The sequence below is a fragment of the Corvus hawaiiensis genome, chromosome 2 (genome assembly GCF_020740725.1).
Source record: "Corvus hawaiiensis isolate bCorHaw1 chromosome 2, bCorHaw1.pri.cur, whole genome shotgun sequence".
Classification (NCBI taxonomy): Eukaryota; Metazoa; Chordata; class Aves; order Passeriformes; family Corvidae; genus Corvus; species Corvus hawaiiensis.
In genome coordinates this window covers 9820734-9837290 of record NC_063214.1, presented here as the reverse complement: position 1 = coordinate 9837290, position 16557 = coordinate 9820734, and the positions used below count along the sequence as shown (strand labels likewise).

At 38.0% G+C, this 16557-nt stretch overlaps 1 protein-coding gene across 12 annotated transcripts in view; it reads left to right on the top strand.

Moving 5' to 3' along the window:
- ROBO2 (roundabout guidance receptor 2) overlaps positions 1-16208 on the top strand; it is a 1061828-nt gene extending 1045620 nt beyond the window's left edge. For 6 of the 12 annotated variants that reach the window (XM_048289014.1, XM_048289042.1, XM_048289006.1 and 3 more), the window contains 3 exons: positions 6231-6491; positions 10965-11165; positions 12158-16208. In XM_048289014.1, the coding sequence (XP_048144971.1) occupies positions 6231-6491; positions 10965-11165; positions 12158-12159 (464 nt within the window). In that variant the 3' untranslated portion in view covers positions 12160-16208. The remainder of the gene's footprint in view (positions 1-6230; positions 6492-10964; positions 11166-12157) is intronic. The other 6 variants (XM_048289061.1, XM_048289083.1, XM_048289092.1 and 3 more) reach the window with 3 other exon arrangements.
- The last annotated feature ends 349 nt before the right edge of the window (positions 16209-16557 follow it).

Here is a 16557-nt window from a genome sequence, read left to right as displayed (position 1 = left end):
TGGCGCTTGGGTGAGTGTTCGAGGAGCTTTTCTTCATTTCTGCTCTGAACATGTCATCATCTCTTAGGGTTTCTCTGATCTCAGTATAAATCTTACCCCAAAATGACTTCATTGCACATGAGCTGACATTGAAAAATGGCCTGTAATTTTACATTTTATGAAAGTAGCCACCACTAGCAGCAGCTGTATGTCATGAATTCCTAAGGAGAAGCAGAGAGCTGCTCCCACAGGACTCTGTTTGGTCTGTGCCGGTTTTGACAGACGCCCAAGAGCTACAGCAACACGTGCCATGCTTTTCCCATGATTCTGCCTCACATCTTGTCCATGCTGCTTCAGTCCTGACATCCACTGAGCTCAGTGACTGTGTCTTCCTATTTTACATCTCCACTTCTCACTTATGACTACTTCCCATTTGGAAATTTCTGGCATGTCTGTTCTGCTCTTCTGATAATTAAGATAAGCTCTGTCTTCCATTTTCTCTGTCTACCCTTCTTGAGTCTGGCAAAAGACACAATTACTGCCTGTTAGTTTTTGAGGAAGACTGGATAGGAAGGTGGCCAGCTGGCTACCTCCCCCTCATTTCTTCTGATCCCTGGCCTTGCATCTGTAGGTGTTGAAATGGTCCGAGTATTCACCAAAGAGGTTATTGTTACATCTCCTGCTCCGTGGCTCATTCTCACTGCCATATTATTTGTGGAAACAACTTAAAGTAGCTTAGATTCTGCTCATATGGATCCGAGTTCCTTTAAACATTAATTCCCTCCCCTTGTGGATATATTCCAGTGGCCTCTCTGTTACACAGATCTGTTGAATAGATGTGTCTATGAGAACAGTAACTGGAAATCATGGAAGTCACTTGTGGTGCTGGCCATACTCTTTCTGTGCATGTTTTGTTAACCCTTCTGAGTGGGTATCCTGTCGCCCTGAACTGTGAGCATCTTGGGCCACAATTTCTGTGTACATGTGAGCTTATAGTGCACTCAATATGGTGGCACTAATCTTTCTGCTTCTGAATACTGTTGCTACAGAAATGTTTTACGGTAATGTGGGTACCAGAAAATTAATGGGAATCCAGTTCAGGTTATGAGACAGATGGAAGTGGGGCTCCTCAGAGAGTGACTCCATCATAAAATTTGGAATTGTTTTACATTAGTGAAAGAGATAAGATTTTAAGATTTATTTTAAAAGAGGAAACTCATATTGTATTTTATTTATCCTTTATAAAATACTAATCTTAATGAAGTTTCTTTCATATATTTAAATCAGAGTAACAATGATATACTGTTTCCTTCAACCTCTCAGACACAGGCATTAACCATAACAGCTTTCGGATGCATTAGATTAGTATTTGTCTTTTATAAACCTAGCTAAAGTCCTTGCTATATGTTGCAAAAATGTCCTGGAGCAATAGGGGAACTGTTCCCATCCTGTATTAACACAGGAACAAACAAACAAACACAAATGGTACCGTTTTCCGCTTCAACTCCTACTGAATATGAGTCATTAAAGTGTAATGTCAAGTCTGAGTCATAGTTAAATTTGCAAAAGATCATTTGTCAATTAAGGAAGCTAAAGGTTGCTGCTGCCACCTGCATGTATGTAAACAATTGAATTTAGGAATCTCTGGTTTGCAGAAATTAAAAATGGTAACTGGGTGCTTTCTGTGAAATACTGCAATGAACTTTACAAAGACAGACAATACCACTCTGCTTAAGCTATAGCTAGAAAAAGCAAGTAGGAGAACCTCATATGTGGTCAGCAATTCCAAGCCCTAATCCAGGCCAGTCCATTCAGCCTGGGGTCATCCTGATTTCTGTGAAAAGCATCACTGTACATTTTCTCTGGTTTTTCAAATCCATTCCCTTATAACTACTTCCTCTTGGATTTGTCATGTGAGAATATACTTGGTTTGCCAGTTGTTTTCGAATTCCCAGGTTGGATGAGTCCTGGTATCCTGTGTTTAAGTCTCATCACATACTGGATGTCTGTCATTTTAAATTTTCATTGACTAAGAAAGCTCCAGCTTTCTCTGCCATTCCCATACACATCCTGAGTGTTTCCTCCTTGTTAACTGTAACCATGTGGGACAGTGCAAAAGGCCTAAGAAACTGTAATATTTAACACATAGCACACACATCTCAGACCGTGTAAGCATTTGAGGGTTCAACTTCATGCTTAGTTTTGACAGCAATCCACACAAATCCCCTAAAACCCTGCTTCTTCATTTCCTTCAGCTGCAGGTCAGAAGCCTCTAGAGACTGACTCTAGATGGAGTCTTCTTATTTGTCTTGCTGTACAACTTGTTCTCTCACTTCCCCATCCTGAAAGACTGCGGAGACAACAGCAAATCCACAGAGGAAGAATCTGTTATAAATCCCTCAGATGATCAAAACTTTCATTCTGAGCTCACAGTCCACCATAAAAAAAAAAAAAAAAAGGAGGTTTTTAGTGTTAGTGCTCAAGGAATAATTTGTTTTCCTTGAAACAATGTAGTCATGAATTGCAAAACAGTGGAATCTGTCATATAGTTTGCAGCATGGTAATTGTGTGACTGAAGTTAAAAGCCCTTCCTTAGCTGAGCATGATATGCAAAAAAAAAAAAAGGGGAGGCAGAAGGGAAATGTGCTTAGGGTTTGAAAAGGAGAACTGGAATATAAGACTTATGTTACCATGCCTTGCCACTAACTTCCTACTGTGTATTAAAAATAATTTTTTCTAAGGTAGATCACTGTAGAGAAAATACTTCTTCCTGATGCTAGAAAATGTTTCAGAGGCTTATTAAATGTCACAGTAATTATCACCCCTAGGAAAAGAAATCACTGACACAGGTAGAAAGGTGTGTCCTTACAGTTGTAGGTTCTTTAACTTGATGCTTTTTCCAGTTAATAATGAGAGGCTGTGCCAAACCTTGACTGGTGCCTGAATCATTTAGCCAATGCTCTGCCTTCTAAGGAAGGGCTGGAGTAATCCCAAACTGAATATCCATTTTCCCCTTATCAGGCACTCTGATGTCCTACAGCTCCTCAATCACAATCCCTCCATTACTAAATCAATAAGACCATCACCTGCCCACCAATGCACTTATGAATTGCCTTGCAGGTTTGATAATCCTGCCATTAGAGGCTTCAAAATGAAAGTCTGGATGACATCCTACTGACCTGGAAAGTTACTAGCTCAGGGCAGGCTTTCAGATATTTTCCCTAGCATCTGAACGATAAATGGGAAGTAGGGTGAATCAGTGTTACCACTCTGGGTATGCTCACTGAAAATCCCGCTGAAGTCCCTAAATTTCTAAATTCAGAACTTCTCTGAAGTGATTGTCATGATGGAACGAGTTGGATTGCTTCTATGTGGTAATAAGTCTTCCTGTGAGGATGTGAGACTTCTAACTCAGCTGACATCTGTTACACATTTAGTAGGGGTAGGGAAGGCAAGGCAAGACTATTCTCAGTGTGTTGGAGTAAGAAATTAATGACTCCAGATACATGGGATCTTTCTATATACCGAGGCAAGATAGCAGAAAATATTTAATTCTTTACTAAGGCACAAGATTTGCAATACAGGATGTAAGTTGCAGAGCAAATAAAAAGCCACATTTTCAAATGAAGCTTTCTTCCAGCTTCTTTTATTAAAAAGGACAGGTAGGTGTTGCTGTGACTGTCAACCTGAGTAAGGAAGTGAAGAAGCAAACAGTTTAATCAGGTGATGTTTGGCTACAATTAGTAACTGTTCTTACAGATCTTCTCAGACACGTTTGTCACAGTTCAGTCAGTCTGTACTCAGGCCAGAGCCAGTTTATGTTAATTCCAAAGTACCTGTAGTTCTTCTAGAGTTCTGTGAAGCTTCATTACAAGATACATTTTGTTTTTCTCTTCAACTCATCCACAGGTTTAAAGCACCCAAGGAAATTTACAAATATGCTGTTTCATTTCACTTCTATGCATAAGTCAGTCTCTATGCTTATTTTGTGGATGGATAAAAGCAATAATCAGGTTAACAGTAGATCAACACCATAACTCTACAGTAATTCCAGGAGTCGCAGCCAGCTCTAGAACATGCAGTATAGTTTAAATACAAGCCTTCTTTCCTTTTAAGTATCTAATTAATAACAACTATTAGACAGCAATTTCTGAAGTAGGGTAGTCTATTTAAAGTTTAGTACTGCAATAATTTCAATGCATTTTTTTTTCTATGCTACAACTTGAAAATTTTGTTTATATTGAACAGTAAATATTTTATCTGGGAAAATTGCATAGTCCAATGTCATGTTATGGCTGTGTTTATTGGATTCAATGCATCTCCACAAAGTGCTTATAAATCACAACTTCAGTAATCTCTATTTCAGATTGCATAAGCAGATGCCAGTGTTGTGGTTCTGTACATTAACTGGTTATGATCGCAATAAAATCAATTATAAGAAATTCCATTTTGGAAGCCAGCACTATAAAGCAATTTTAACATTGGCAAGCTCCCATACCCTCCTGCTTCCACCTACAGTAACTCAAGTATAGTCATTGTCATGAAAGGTCACATCTATATTCATAACGAAAAATTTCTCAAATAAATTAGTGCTGAACATAAAGCGTGCACCAGGCTCACTGACAGATTATTAAAAGGCTGCTCTTGCCAGAGAGCCAGCATTATCTTAATCTGGGGCACAGCCCTTTAGCTGTGAGCAGAGGGGCAGGAGCGTCACTGGACACAACTTCTTTCTCTTGCAAACACAAATAACCTGCACATCCTCACCTTCCTGTAAGAGACAGTGTTGTCTGGAATGACATCGCAGGAACTTGGGAAGCATTTCTGCTCCATGTGTGAGGTATAGGTATCACCTCTAACAGCAAGGACATGAAAAAAATTCTGTGTAGCATTATATAAAGCATTATATAAAGCTGGATTATAGACTTTGAAATAAACTCCTTCCAAAGGCCTCCTGACAAATTTAAAAAATGAATTTCAGTTTCACTACAGTTATAAACACCAGACTTCCCTGCAGGCAAAACAGAGGTTTACTTTTCCATGCCTGTTACTGAGCCAAGTTCAGTTCCTTGATAAACCTTCACAACACTGTAAGATACAAAGGACTAGAAAACAGGTCAGACCCAAATCTCCTGTAAGCTAACGAAGGTTTTTGTGAAGTTGGTGTGGCTGCAGAGATTTATTTGGGCTATCCATTGCCCCAAAATAGAATTATCAAGAAGTGTTCCTTGTATAAAATGAGTATATCATATGGAAGAATTTTCATTATGCTACTAAAGGTCCTTCCATTTTCTGGTTTGTTTTTTTTTTTTTTTTTTCTTTTAAATAATCTGGACTATTGTAAGTCTATCATATCATTTACATGAAAAAGTTGCATTTAGAATTAAAATTATCCTGATATAAAATTATATAAAATTACCCTGTAATTACCTTGGATCTTGGACTAATAAAAATGTGCACCTTTGCCCCCACAAATGTGATTAGAAGGTTGACCTTCAATTCTACAAGCATCTTAGTAGTCCAAGTCCCAAACTTGAAAAGGACAGAAGTTGTCAGAGACCAGGCAAGTGTCTTTCTGTTAGCTGAAATTGTGTTTTAATAGGTTATATTTGCAAGACTGCTAAACTGGAGAGTGGCCATCCTCTAGTCTCTGAAGATTCTAGCTCTTCATTTACTTGACTAAAGTGCTCTCCCACTGTTTGGTGGTTCCATTTAAACACATTTGTCAGACATGTACTGATGCTTTTTCAATGGCAGTAGGTTTCGCGATTAATTTTTCCCAATTTTTGTGGCGTTTTATTCATTTTGATGAAGTTCTATATTAGGTTTTGAGTTTACAGCTCAAGCTGGAAGTGTAGCCCAAAGATAGGATGTAGCAAGCCCCAGTATTGTGGGGGGAAATTGCCAACTGACACGGGTCAGTTTTCCCCAGCCTTTCTTAATTTCTTGCTGTTACTGAACAGAACAGCTGGAGTACACCCCGCAGAAAATAAATCCCGTGCGTGGAAGTGTAAGTCAGGGCTCAGAGTCTATGGATTTTTGTGGAAAGAGCTAGCAACACAGCAAGCAGAATAAAGAGCTAGCAGAGGTCGAAACCGCTTTTCTGATTAATGTGAAATTTCCCCCTTTTAAAACCAACCCATTGAGTGACTCATACTGTTTGCAAGGCACTTTTCTTTTCAGCATCGAAAACAGACCTTCTGTTTCAATTAAAAAAATCAGTTCACCTGAATCTTATTCACATTTTTTAGATCTTCCACCACCACCCGACCCGCCCCCCGGTCAGGGTTTAAGGCAGCCCATAGTGCCCGGCCAGCGCGGAGGCTCTGCCGAGAGGAAGGGGAGCTCTCTGGAGAGGCAGCACGCAGCCAACGTAGATGACACAAAGAGCTCCCTGGACCGGCCCGCTAGGACATCACTAGAGTGGCAGCGGCAAGCCCAGGAGTGGATAAGCTCTACAGACCGCCAAGAGGATTTCAGGAAAGCCCAACACAAACAAGCCTTCGGATCAGGTGTGTGTGTGTGCTGCACCAGCAGCTCGACACCCCACCCTCTGCTGAGGGGTTCTGTGCCTGGCAGGACTCTAGGATCACTTCACAGCTCTCTCTCTGGGAGAGCACTGGCGAGGGTCAAGCTGGAAAATAAGAGAAGGCCAAGTGAAACGAGAGCTTGTGATCCAGCTATCTTCCCTCCTGCAGCAGTGAAATCTCATTAGCACCTGATTTGGTGCACTCTTTACACTGTTGTGGAAATTAATAATGTTGTCAAGCATAGCGATGGAGACAATAGGAACAGTTTCAGGCCAGCAAGGAAGGAGAGTTTTTCGAGTATCTTTTGTTAGATGTATATATTTATACATATAGGGCCATATTTTCCAGTTCTTTCAACCTGCTTCCAAGTTGGCAGCTGTTGCTTTTCCATGTCTGCAAGAAGACTGATCCTTCTGAGCTACTGACATTCCTTTCATCTGTATTAAAAACCCTCTCTTCTCTTTATTAAAGGATATGACCAAGTAGCATTCATCTCTTAAGCCCAGAAAGATGACAGCGCAGGTTTTCACCTTCATACAGGACCTGCACCTTGCCCCAAGCTGACTTTAGCACCTAAACGGATTTCAAGTCTGCACAAATGTGCACAGGAGGTGATTCTGGGCTCTGGAGTTGTATTTCTACAACGTTCACAGCTTCCTTCTGTCAGCCTGACCTCAAGTAAAAGCTGCTGTTCCATCCTAGGGCATTTTCTTTAACCCGATAATCACCTCATTCCAATGCAGTGCTGATTAGAGTGATACAAGAGGACAATTAAGAGGATTTAAACAAAAAATTATACTGCATGTAAAGTTTTCTGTAGGGTTACACTGTTTCTTCACTTATGTACGTAGCTCCCACAGTCACACTAGAGGTACTCTTATCATCCATCTTTTTCTTGATTTTATTCAACTCTTAATGCTCCTTGTTAATCTAACACATTAATACCATTGACATAATAACAAAAAAATAGTAGTGTGCTGACAAATCTGCCATGGGGACAGGATTTACTGAATAAAGTCCTCCTAGGGAAAATAATGCTACCTGTATTTAAGATGTAAATATTTTAAATACAATCCATATTTTAAAATGTAGCAATAATGGCACAGTTAAAACCCCCCTAATATGTTGGCTGCATAAACAAGTGAGTGGCTGTTCATGTTCTGAAATCATGATGTGAAGTCACAGTTTAAAAATAGTGTGTGAAATTCATGCTGCTTGGTGAAATGGCAATTTTAATTGCAATGTACAAACATATAGAAAATAGCCCAAATATACTCTGCACTTCTCATTTCCCTGCAAATTATTATTATTAAGAATGCTTCTTTGACCTGCTCAGAATGAAGTCCCTTCTTTTTCCTTTGTCTCACAAGTGCACAAATAGAAGTTGTCATTTATTCTGTGATGCAGAGCTTATACAGCAGTAAAATTCCCATCCTCCAGGGCATGCATTTATCTGTCCATAAATAAAGAGAACTTGATCATGACACTTCCAGTGCCCTACACAAGCATTTAATTTAGGATTGAAGTGGTTATAGGTATCCTCTTCTTGTCAAATTCAGGATGCTGAGAGCAAGTGCGTATCCTTTTTTATGCATAAAAAAGGACACCTCTAGGAGATGTTATGAGTTTACCCTGGCGTGAGGAGTTCATAAAGTTTGTGCACAAGATGGGCCAGAGCTTCATATCTGTCTGTCTGCATTCTCATTCCAGCCTCTTGCACTGCAGCTTTCTTGCTCTGCATTCTTGTCTCTGGTAGATTTAAAAAAGGCTGCTCTTGTGCCTAATGCTGGTTTATACCATTAAATTTGGGTGTTTTAATAATATTAATTGTGCTTCCCTTTTCCTTTATTACTGGCATAGTTCTTTGGAAATCTATTCTGTCCCAGTTTTCAATACATTTCCAAAAAGAGTTATTATTAGCTATCAGCTTCCAGAAAATAGCTAATTTGCAACTTAGGGGGTTTCATTCAGACGTTGCCAAGCTGTGAGTGAAATTTTGAAAGCAAGACCTTTAGTTTGAAGTTGAATAGAATAAAAATACCTAAGTCTGAGATCCGTGTTTCCACTGGTGGCTTTCAGTATAAACAAGATCACTGAGTTCCTGGCAGTGGCTTCATTGTAGAACTGCAGTTAAAGCACATCAAATATGACATTCTCAGCTCCCCCTCTGAAGAAAGTGGTGCTAGATCAGGTTACAATAGTTTTGATAATAGGAAAAGCCTTTTGGTTATTTTCTGGGGTATAGAAGCATTGTTGCACACACATATCCTGGTTTCACAGGGGCTAGAATTATATCTTCAAATTAAAGGCTCAGTATTTCAAAGAGAAAGGCACCAACAAAGCTTCCCCATATTCTTTGCAGGCCTGGCCATGGGGCACTGTTTGGAGTGTTTAATAAATGTGAGCCCATTCTCAGGACTGGAGACAACTACTTTTCGTGTGCTAGAATGTTGTGTAAAATCTAGCCTTTATTTTATGTCACAATTACTTATTTTATGGATTATGTTTATTTTTGAGGGCACAACAGATAATTCAACATACCATATGCTCTATAATGATAATGCACTTTATATTTATTCATGGCCGTTTTTCCTCAATATTTCATTGAACCCGAAGGAGGCCTTATCCTGAGTCCACAAGCTAGAAAAACAAATCAATTGACTATATATGTCATTTTCCAACTCTTTTGCAATGCTAGTGACTTTTGTTTTCATCCTTTAAAAATGTATCCAGCTTTCTGCTAAACTGATTTATGCCACTTGCTTTATTGCTGCCTTAACGCAAACTGTTCCATATTTTAGCCAGCCTTTGGAAACCAGGTTTGCATCTAACTCTATTGTTAGGTCTTGATATATAAAAAACAAGTAACATAATTTAGGAGAGACTGTGGCTGTTAAATGCCATTTTACTGTGTCTTTCAAGCATTTCTTTTTATTTCCTCAAGGACAGCACATGGTCATAGCACAAAACACTGGAATGCCCTTCCGTCCTGCAGCACAAATATTCTGGTCCCTTGGGCACGACCAGAGGGAGATACTTTGGCAGGGAAAGAAGTCAGCTGCCTGCCCTCTTCTGCAGCAGATTTACCTTACAAACAGGCTGTTCAACAGCAGCTCACATGGGGAATCCCTGCATCCTACTCACTTGTGGCAAGAGGCACAAAGAATGAAATCCTGAAAAGAAAAATCCTGAAAAGTTTTCTCCACAAGTTTGTTCTCGTTTAGCACTTCTCCAAGTTAATTATGCCTCTGCTGCAGTCTTTGCAAAGGCTTCAAGCTTGTGAATAAAAGCATTTTTTATCTCCTCTTTCTTTCCAAACATCCCCACCTACTTTTCCTTCTGTGTTCCTGCCCTCCATCAAAGAAAGTCCATTTCTCCTCATAAGCTTGTTTAAGAGTGAAGACAATTGGAAAAGCAAATTAAAGAAAACCCTTTTGGCCTAGTTTCACTTTGAAAAAAGGCAAGAATAAGCAGTAGAAATCCCACTGATTTCAGAAGGGGCAATTGCTCTGTTTGAGTTTAGGCGTATATACTCATACTCTTTCTTGAATCAAACTATATTTAGCAAGATCTCTTTCTTCAGCTTCTGAGATGGCAAAAGTGGATCACACACAGCAAAGAAATAGAATAGTTCTTCTATTTCAGTGTTAAATCAGTGCTGCTGTTATGCTTCTTAGATTTGGGTTATTACAACAATATCTCCAGGAAACTCTAATCAGAAGTGATGTCTTGTTTTACTTCATGCTGTATGAAGACATACAGTCTTATGCTTTATTGCTATTAATCCTGCTCTTGCAAGCAGTTCATTATTACAGGTCTTCACAGAAAAATAATCCAAGCGAGCAAAAGTAAGCCTTTTGTTCATAATGGAACATGAAAAAGATGCAGGATTATTTATCCACCCCAAATATTACAACTGCAATGTATAATATAATATTTTCCAATGTAATTCAACACCAGTTAAAAAAAAATTTTCAGTGTACTTTGCATCGTTAGAAATTACTGAATTGCTGGAAGCTAATTAAATTAGCTGATATTGTAGTTCTTTATCTAAACTGATTGAGGTAATGTTGCCATGATTTAATCTAAAGAAAAGGAAAAAGCACATTTATGTAGGCTTGAAGCAAAAATCTAATCATAGCTTCATTGTTTTGGAAATTGCGTGTTCACCTATTTTTATTAAAGTATCTATGATTCATGATCTCTTATTCATAATGAATCTAGACTTTTTATAATTAATACAAACTGACTTAGGCGTTTACAAGGAAGCAAGATTTAAATTCATACTGGCTTCTCTGTCCTTGGGATACAACTCTTAGTTTTTTCTTCGGTAAAATTGTCATGCTATAAAGCAAGACAAAAGACAGATACAAATGAGTATGATGTGCATAAATTAATAGCTTGTTTATTCCTATTTCGAGGACTTTATTATTTTGCTTTGTTTTACTTTTCTAGAAGAGGCACTCGTACCATATAGTAAACCCAACTTCCCATCCCCTGGTGGCCACAGCTCTTCAGGAACATCTTCTTCTAAAGGATCGACTGGACCTAGAAAAGGTGAAGTCTTGCGAGGAGGTCACCAACGCAATGCCAGTGACCTTCTCGATATAGGCTATGTGGGATCAAACAGTCAAGGACAGTTTACTGGCGAATTATGTAAGTTTACCTCTAGCTCCAGTTAAAACTCTCAAATAGATAAAAAGAAAAAAGGTATATAAATCTGTTGTGAAGAGAGTAGCAAGCTGTGTGTGATAATCAGATTAAGCTTTATCCAGATCTTTTTGCCTTCAGAGGTGTATTGCATGTGATGGCAAACAAATGCTGTCCTTCTGTTCTTTGGTTTGGACCAGTTCACGTCTGTGGAAGCCATGCCAGTGTTAACTACATGGTGCATCGCTCTGTGTATGCTAGTAAAGCGTGGGGAAAATTGAGACAAGATTCTAGTAACTTAGAATTTTTCTTGGCAAAGTCTAGTGTGCTTGTCTTGGAAATGCCACTGACAGATTTCCTCAGCCTTCTCCTTAATATCCTGTTGCTTGATGAGCAGTATTCTCTTAGATGGAGGTCCTCTTTTCTTGGTTGTGTAGCCCAGTTTTTCAGTTGTATATCTCCACTTTTTTCCTCAGTATCCCAGGACAGGGAAATTTTTTTCCAAATTCGTTTTCTATTATCACTCAGTGTCTGTTAAACTTTGTATAAGACCATGTTGATGCTTTGTACATGCTGGCAGCACCAGATGCCCAAAGGCTTGACTCTGTTGTTTGAAAAAATACATCAAAACCCCAGCATGCTAGGGCATACTGGTGTGTTTAATAAATTTATTAATGGTAATAAAAGCAGTGGAGCTCTTGGCATGTCTGCATCCTCTTGCTGCAGTCAAACCCTCAGCACCTCCTGGCAGTTACTGCCCTGTAGCTGTCAGAGAGTTAATGGTGACCCACGAGCCCTGAAATGTGCAGTCTCAGATACGGTGCTGGTAAGTGCTAAATTTTGGCATCCATCGCTTTTCATCTTAGAAGCAATTAACCCTCTTCTCACAACCTATTGAATATTCATCCTGTGCTGCAGTAATATTGCCATAGGCTTTGTTTTGTGTGTTTTTTTCTCCTTATTACAACCTCTTTCTCTCTCTTTGTTTCTCTCTATAGAGTAGTTGAGAAGACACATTGCAAGCTGCTCTGATGGACCATCAGGTCTGAACTCATGGAAGTGATGACACTAAACAGTGCAATGAACATTTTCTTTATTTATGTACTATTAAAAGAACTGTAAATGCAATGTAAAGACACACAGCCACACATATCCCACAGATACTTTACTTGTGTTCTTCTCTTTAATACACCATCCACCTTAAACTATTCCTTGTCAGGAGTATATAAAAAAAAGAAAGGAAAAAAAAAAAAAAGTCACCCTCCAGGATGAAAAGGATTTCCTTCTGTATATAATTTCTTTTGTTGCATTGCTATGCAAGCTCACCTTCTTTTTAGCTATGTTCATATTCATGTCTGTTTTTACTGGTCTGTTGTACTATATGTGAATTAATAGGCTGTGGTGCCATATATTAACTTTAAATTGTGTAACTTTTATGTTTAAAGTTTGCACTGCAATTTTATTTGGTGATAAGCACAAAACTCTACTCCTCATGACATGAAGAAAAAAGAGACTGAATGTGTGAAGAAGGTTTACGTCCTGTAAGCTACTTTGGGTAACGCTGGATGTAGAGGAGTATGCTAGGTGGTTTTCCATTGGGGTGTAGAAATGAGAAAGTGACAGGCAAAACTGATGTCAGTGAAGACATTAGAGACAGATTTAAACCTTTTAAAAGCAAGCAACATAGTTGCTCTTCCTATTTAAGAAGGGGTCAGAAGTTGGAAGTGTGAGATTAATGAGTGAAAATGAAAACTAAAGGTAGCATGAGATGGCCTAGACCCTTTCATTAGTCTGATACCCTTAGTATCTGCTTTTAGCCATCCCATGCCACTAAGTAAAGGGGAAGAAAAACAAACCTTTCTACAAACAAAAGAACTTAAGGTGTTTCACTAAAGCTGTTTTTATTTTGCAGTTTTAAAATAATTATTACCATTAATTTCTCCAGCCCAAAATATAGGAGATTTTCCAGGAGAAACAAACCATATAAACATAAGGAATACTTAGTAAGAAGATAAGAATGCAATTTATTATTAAGACATATATTCAGGCTGCTTCCAAAAAATTGAAATGTCAGAGTATCTTATTTCATCTTTCCAATACATGTACAGTAGGACAGAGGATAAAGCTGCACCACTGAAATTCATGACATTAATTGTTTTGATGCAGTCTACACAACCCTTTCTGTTCCATACCTGAAGTCTGCAAGAGCTGAAGTTGGATCCACTAAATTTGTAGTAAAATGTTTAGTGTTTGGAAGGAAAGCAATGGTCAAATTATTTTTGGCTTGCATTAAGTATATTTCTGGCAATACAATATATCTAAAAAAATTGGATATAAGCAAAAAAAGATCTTTGACCTGTGTTTTAGTGAGTGGCTTCAAACTCTACTATGATGAGGAGATAACACATGTTTCTACAGTTTTTGAATAAACCAGACTCTGTAAGTGGACATTAATGACAGCATCCTGTCTCTTCATTAATTTTCGTGACTTTGTCCAAGTCTTCTTTACCTCTCAAATCTCAAAGAGTAAATTCTCAAGCTCTTCTTAGAATATTGTATGTGGATAACCCACCCATTATTTTGATGCTTAATTTAAATATTGCATCTTACAGCTTATTTCTGTTAGTTATCTGACCGTGAACACAAGTTTCCATTGAATACCCTTTTCATATAACCAGTCTATGTTGTTTTATATATTGCCTTGGAGCTCACCAGTATTAAGAACACTTTTAGTCATGGCAGAATTTTAGGAAAGAAAATTACGATGCTAAATATGTGTTGCTTTTCATTTCATTAACTTGTTCCATGATAAGATAAAACACTACAGCCATCAACTATAACTCAGCACTATTGAATATTGAAAAATGCTAGTTAACTCCCATAAGGTCAAGATGTGTTATTTAGCAAGTTACAAACAAAAAAAAAGTTGAGGAAAAAAAGTATGAATTTATTTACATGTGTGACCAATGAGTATATGTCATTTTCCTGCTTGTTAAAACACTATCGTAAAAACATTATTTAAAAATATGAAAAAATGTTCAAGTAAGATAAAGAATGCAGCATAATTACATATGTATGGTTTTTATTTTGGTATTGCCGTATGAAGAGAAGACTATTCAGAGTACAATTCAAATTTAATTCTCTGGAAAATGTTTAACTCAGTCACCAATAGTTGGTTTTTTCCCCGTTTAATTCAAAGGCTTGTGCTGAGCTTTGGTGGAACACCTTACTCACTCTGTTCTATTCAAAATTCAGTATCCTTAGAGGTTGATAAAGCCATTCCAATTACTTTCAAATATGTGTTTTATCTCTTCCACTGGAAAGTAAATGTGTGTCAGTATTAAAGCTGTGCAGTACCATGATATTCACTAACTTGTCCATCTGCTTCTGTACATTTTTGTTCATTAATAATTTGCTTACAATATTACATAAGGTGTTGTTGTGTATGGCAAAGTGTCTCCATTATCTTACAGGTGATGTCTCTTCTTTTTTTTTCTCTCTCTTTTCTATACAGTGTACTTCCAATGAACCACAGTACATATTTTTTAAAATGCCATTTAATTTACTATTTTAAAAGAAGTATTCTTCTTTTTTTAAAAAAAAATGAAAACATTTATTGTGAATAATGTGTTTAAAGAAAAGGGATGTTGTGGCAGCACTTAGAATTGTTTTTTAATTTGTTTTTTTTAAAAAACTGTTTATTGGCTACAGTTTGTTCACGAAAAAGTATGACCTCTTAATGTGTTTCATTGGTATTGTTAGTGCAGCAAAGTTTAATTGGCATAAGAAGTTGGTTAATAGTACTGTTGAAGTGTGTATTGTATATTTACTGGGGAAAAAATAAAACATATTCACATTTCAAATCTATGTTAAAAGACCTTGAGTAAGGAGTCAATATGTGAAAACCCAAACAGGGAAAATCAGGCAATAATAACATAGACTGAGCTATGATCATCACTGTCCACTTACAGGTGACAAGGAGCATTTTATACACTTTTTTGAGCTAAGCTACGAGCCAGTGGTAAACATTGCCTGTCCTAGGGGTTTCTGTCTATACTGGAATAGTTGTACCAGAGTAATTACACTGACACAGCTGTTCCAGTGAATATTCTGTTTGTAGCTGTGCTCTCTCAGTGTGAGGTTAACACTGCGGGGGCACAGCTTGCTCTGCCTAAAGCCCACAGACCCGTGGATGTGTAAATCCTGGTCTGAACCCTCAGACCTGGGGTTTGGTACTGGTGGAGCTACTGCCAACCCAGTCCAGAATACCTCAAAATGTATGGATAGGTGCTAGGTCAATTTTTCTCAATCTTTGCATTGAATACATGCTCAGTTTTAAATGCAGGAGGGCTGAAGGACCAAATAATGCATTTGTTCCATGTGCTTCAGTGGTGTATTGCTGTATGGGCAGCCTCTTCAGTGATGCAAAGAACAGAGTTTTTTTGGTTTTTGGGTTTTTTTTTTTAATTATTTCTCAAGTCTGTATCCAAGTCAGTAAATCTTTCGAATACCTTTTGGTTGTCACCTGAAATGCAACAGAAACACCGTTCCTTGGGAAAAGTACAAAAGATAAGGTGCACGGAATGTTTTTAAGTATATTTATTTAACTATACACCAGTGCAAAAGGAAGACATGACTGTTAGAAATAATTGTATGCTGGTTTACGCTTGCCTCAGCCCATACATTGCCAGCCATGAGAAGAGGTGTGTACTGAGGCTGAGAAAGAGTCCTCACAACTGAAAGATGAAAGGGAATAGGGTTGGGGGAGATTTTGGCAGGAAATTTTATTTAAAAAAAAAAAAAAATTACAGGCAGCTCCTTTGGTTTGTCAATTTAGCAGTTATGGGGGTTTTTTTTATGGTTAATGGCCTTGTGGAGTTTTAGCACGGGAGCTAGAAAGAAAAAAGTTGACATTCTTTTGTAAAGATTGGGGGGTACTTGTTTGCTGAGGGGAGGATTTTTTAATTTCATTTTAATTTTTTTAACACATGTTTTGTGTTCCATCTATCTGGAACACATTAGCAAAAAATAAATTGTTTTTGAAAACCATGTGGGCAACAGACAATTCCTTTAGGAGGCACATTCAAATAGCAGGAAAAAGGGAAAAACTAATATTAAAATAAGGAACACATACTGGTTTAGAATCAGCCAAGTCCACCACAGTTTCACATGCAATTTTGAATGGTATAATAATATGTAAAAACTTCATTGCTTTTGGTTTTCATACCAAAACAAATTATCCAAAATCCATAGGAGGCCTAGATCATCAGGACACTAAATCTGGTGCTTTGTTTTAAATATGTGGCTAATCCAAGCTGGTGAGACTAGAGAATGCTCGGGGTTGTAGAAGGCCCCAGCCCTGGCTGCTCAGACCCCAGGAAGTCTCCAGCAGGGAAGC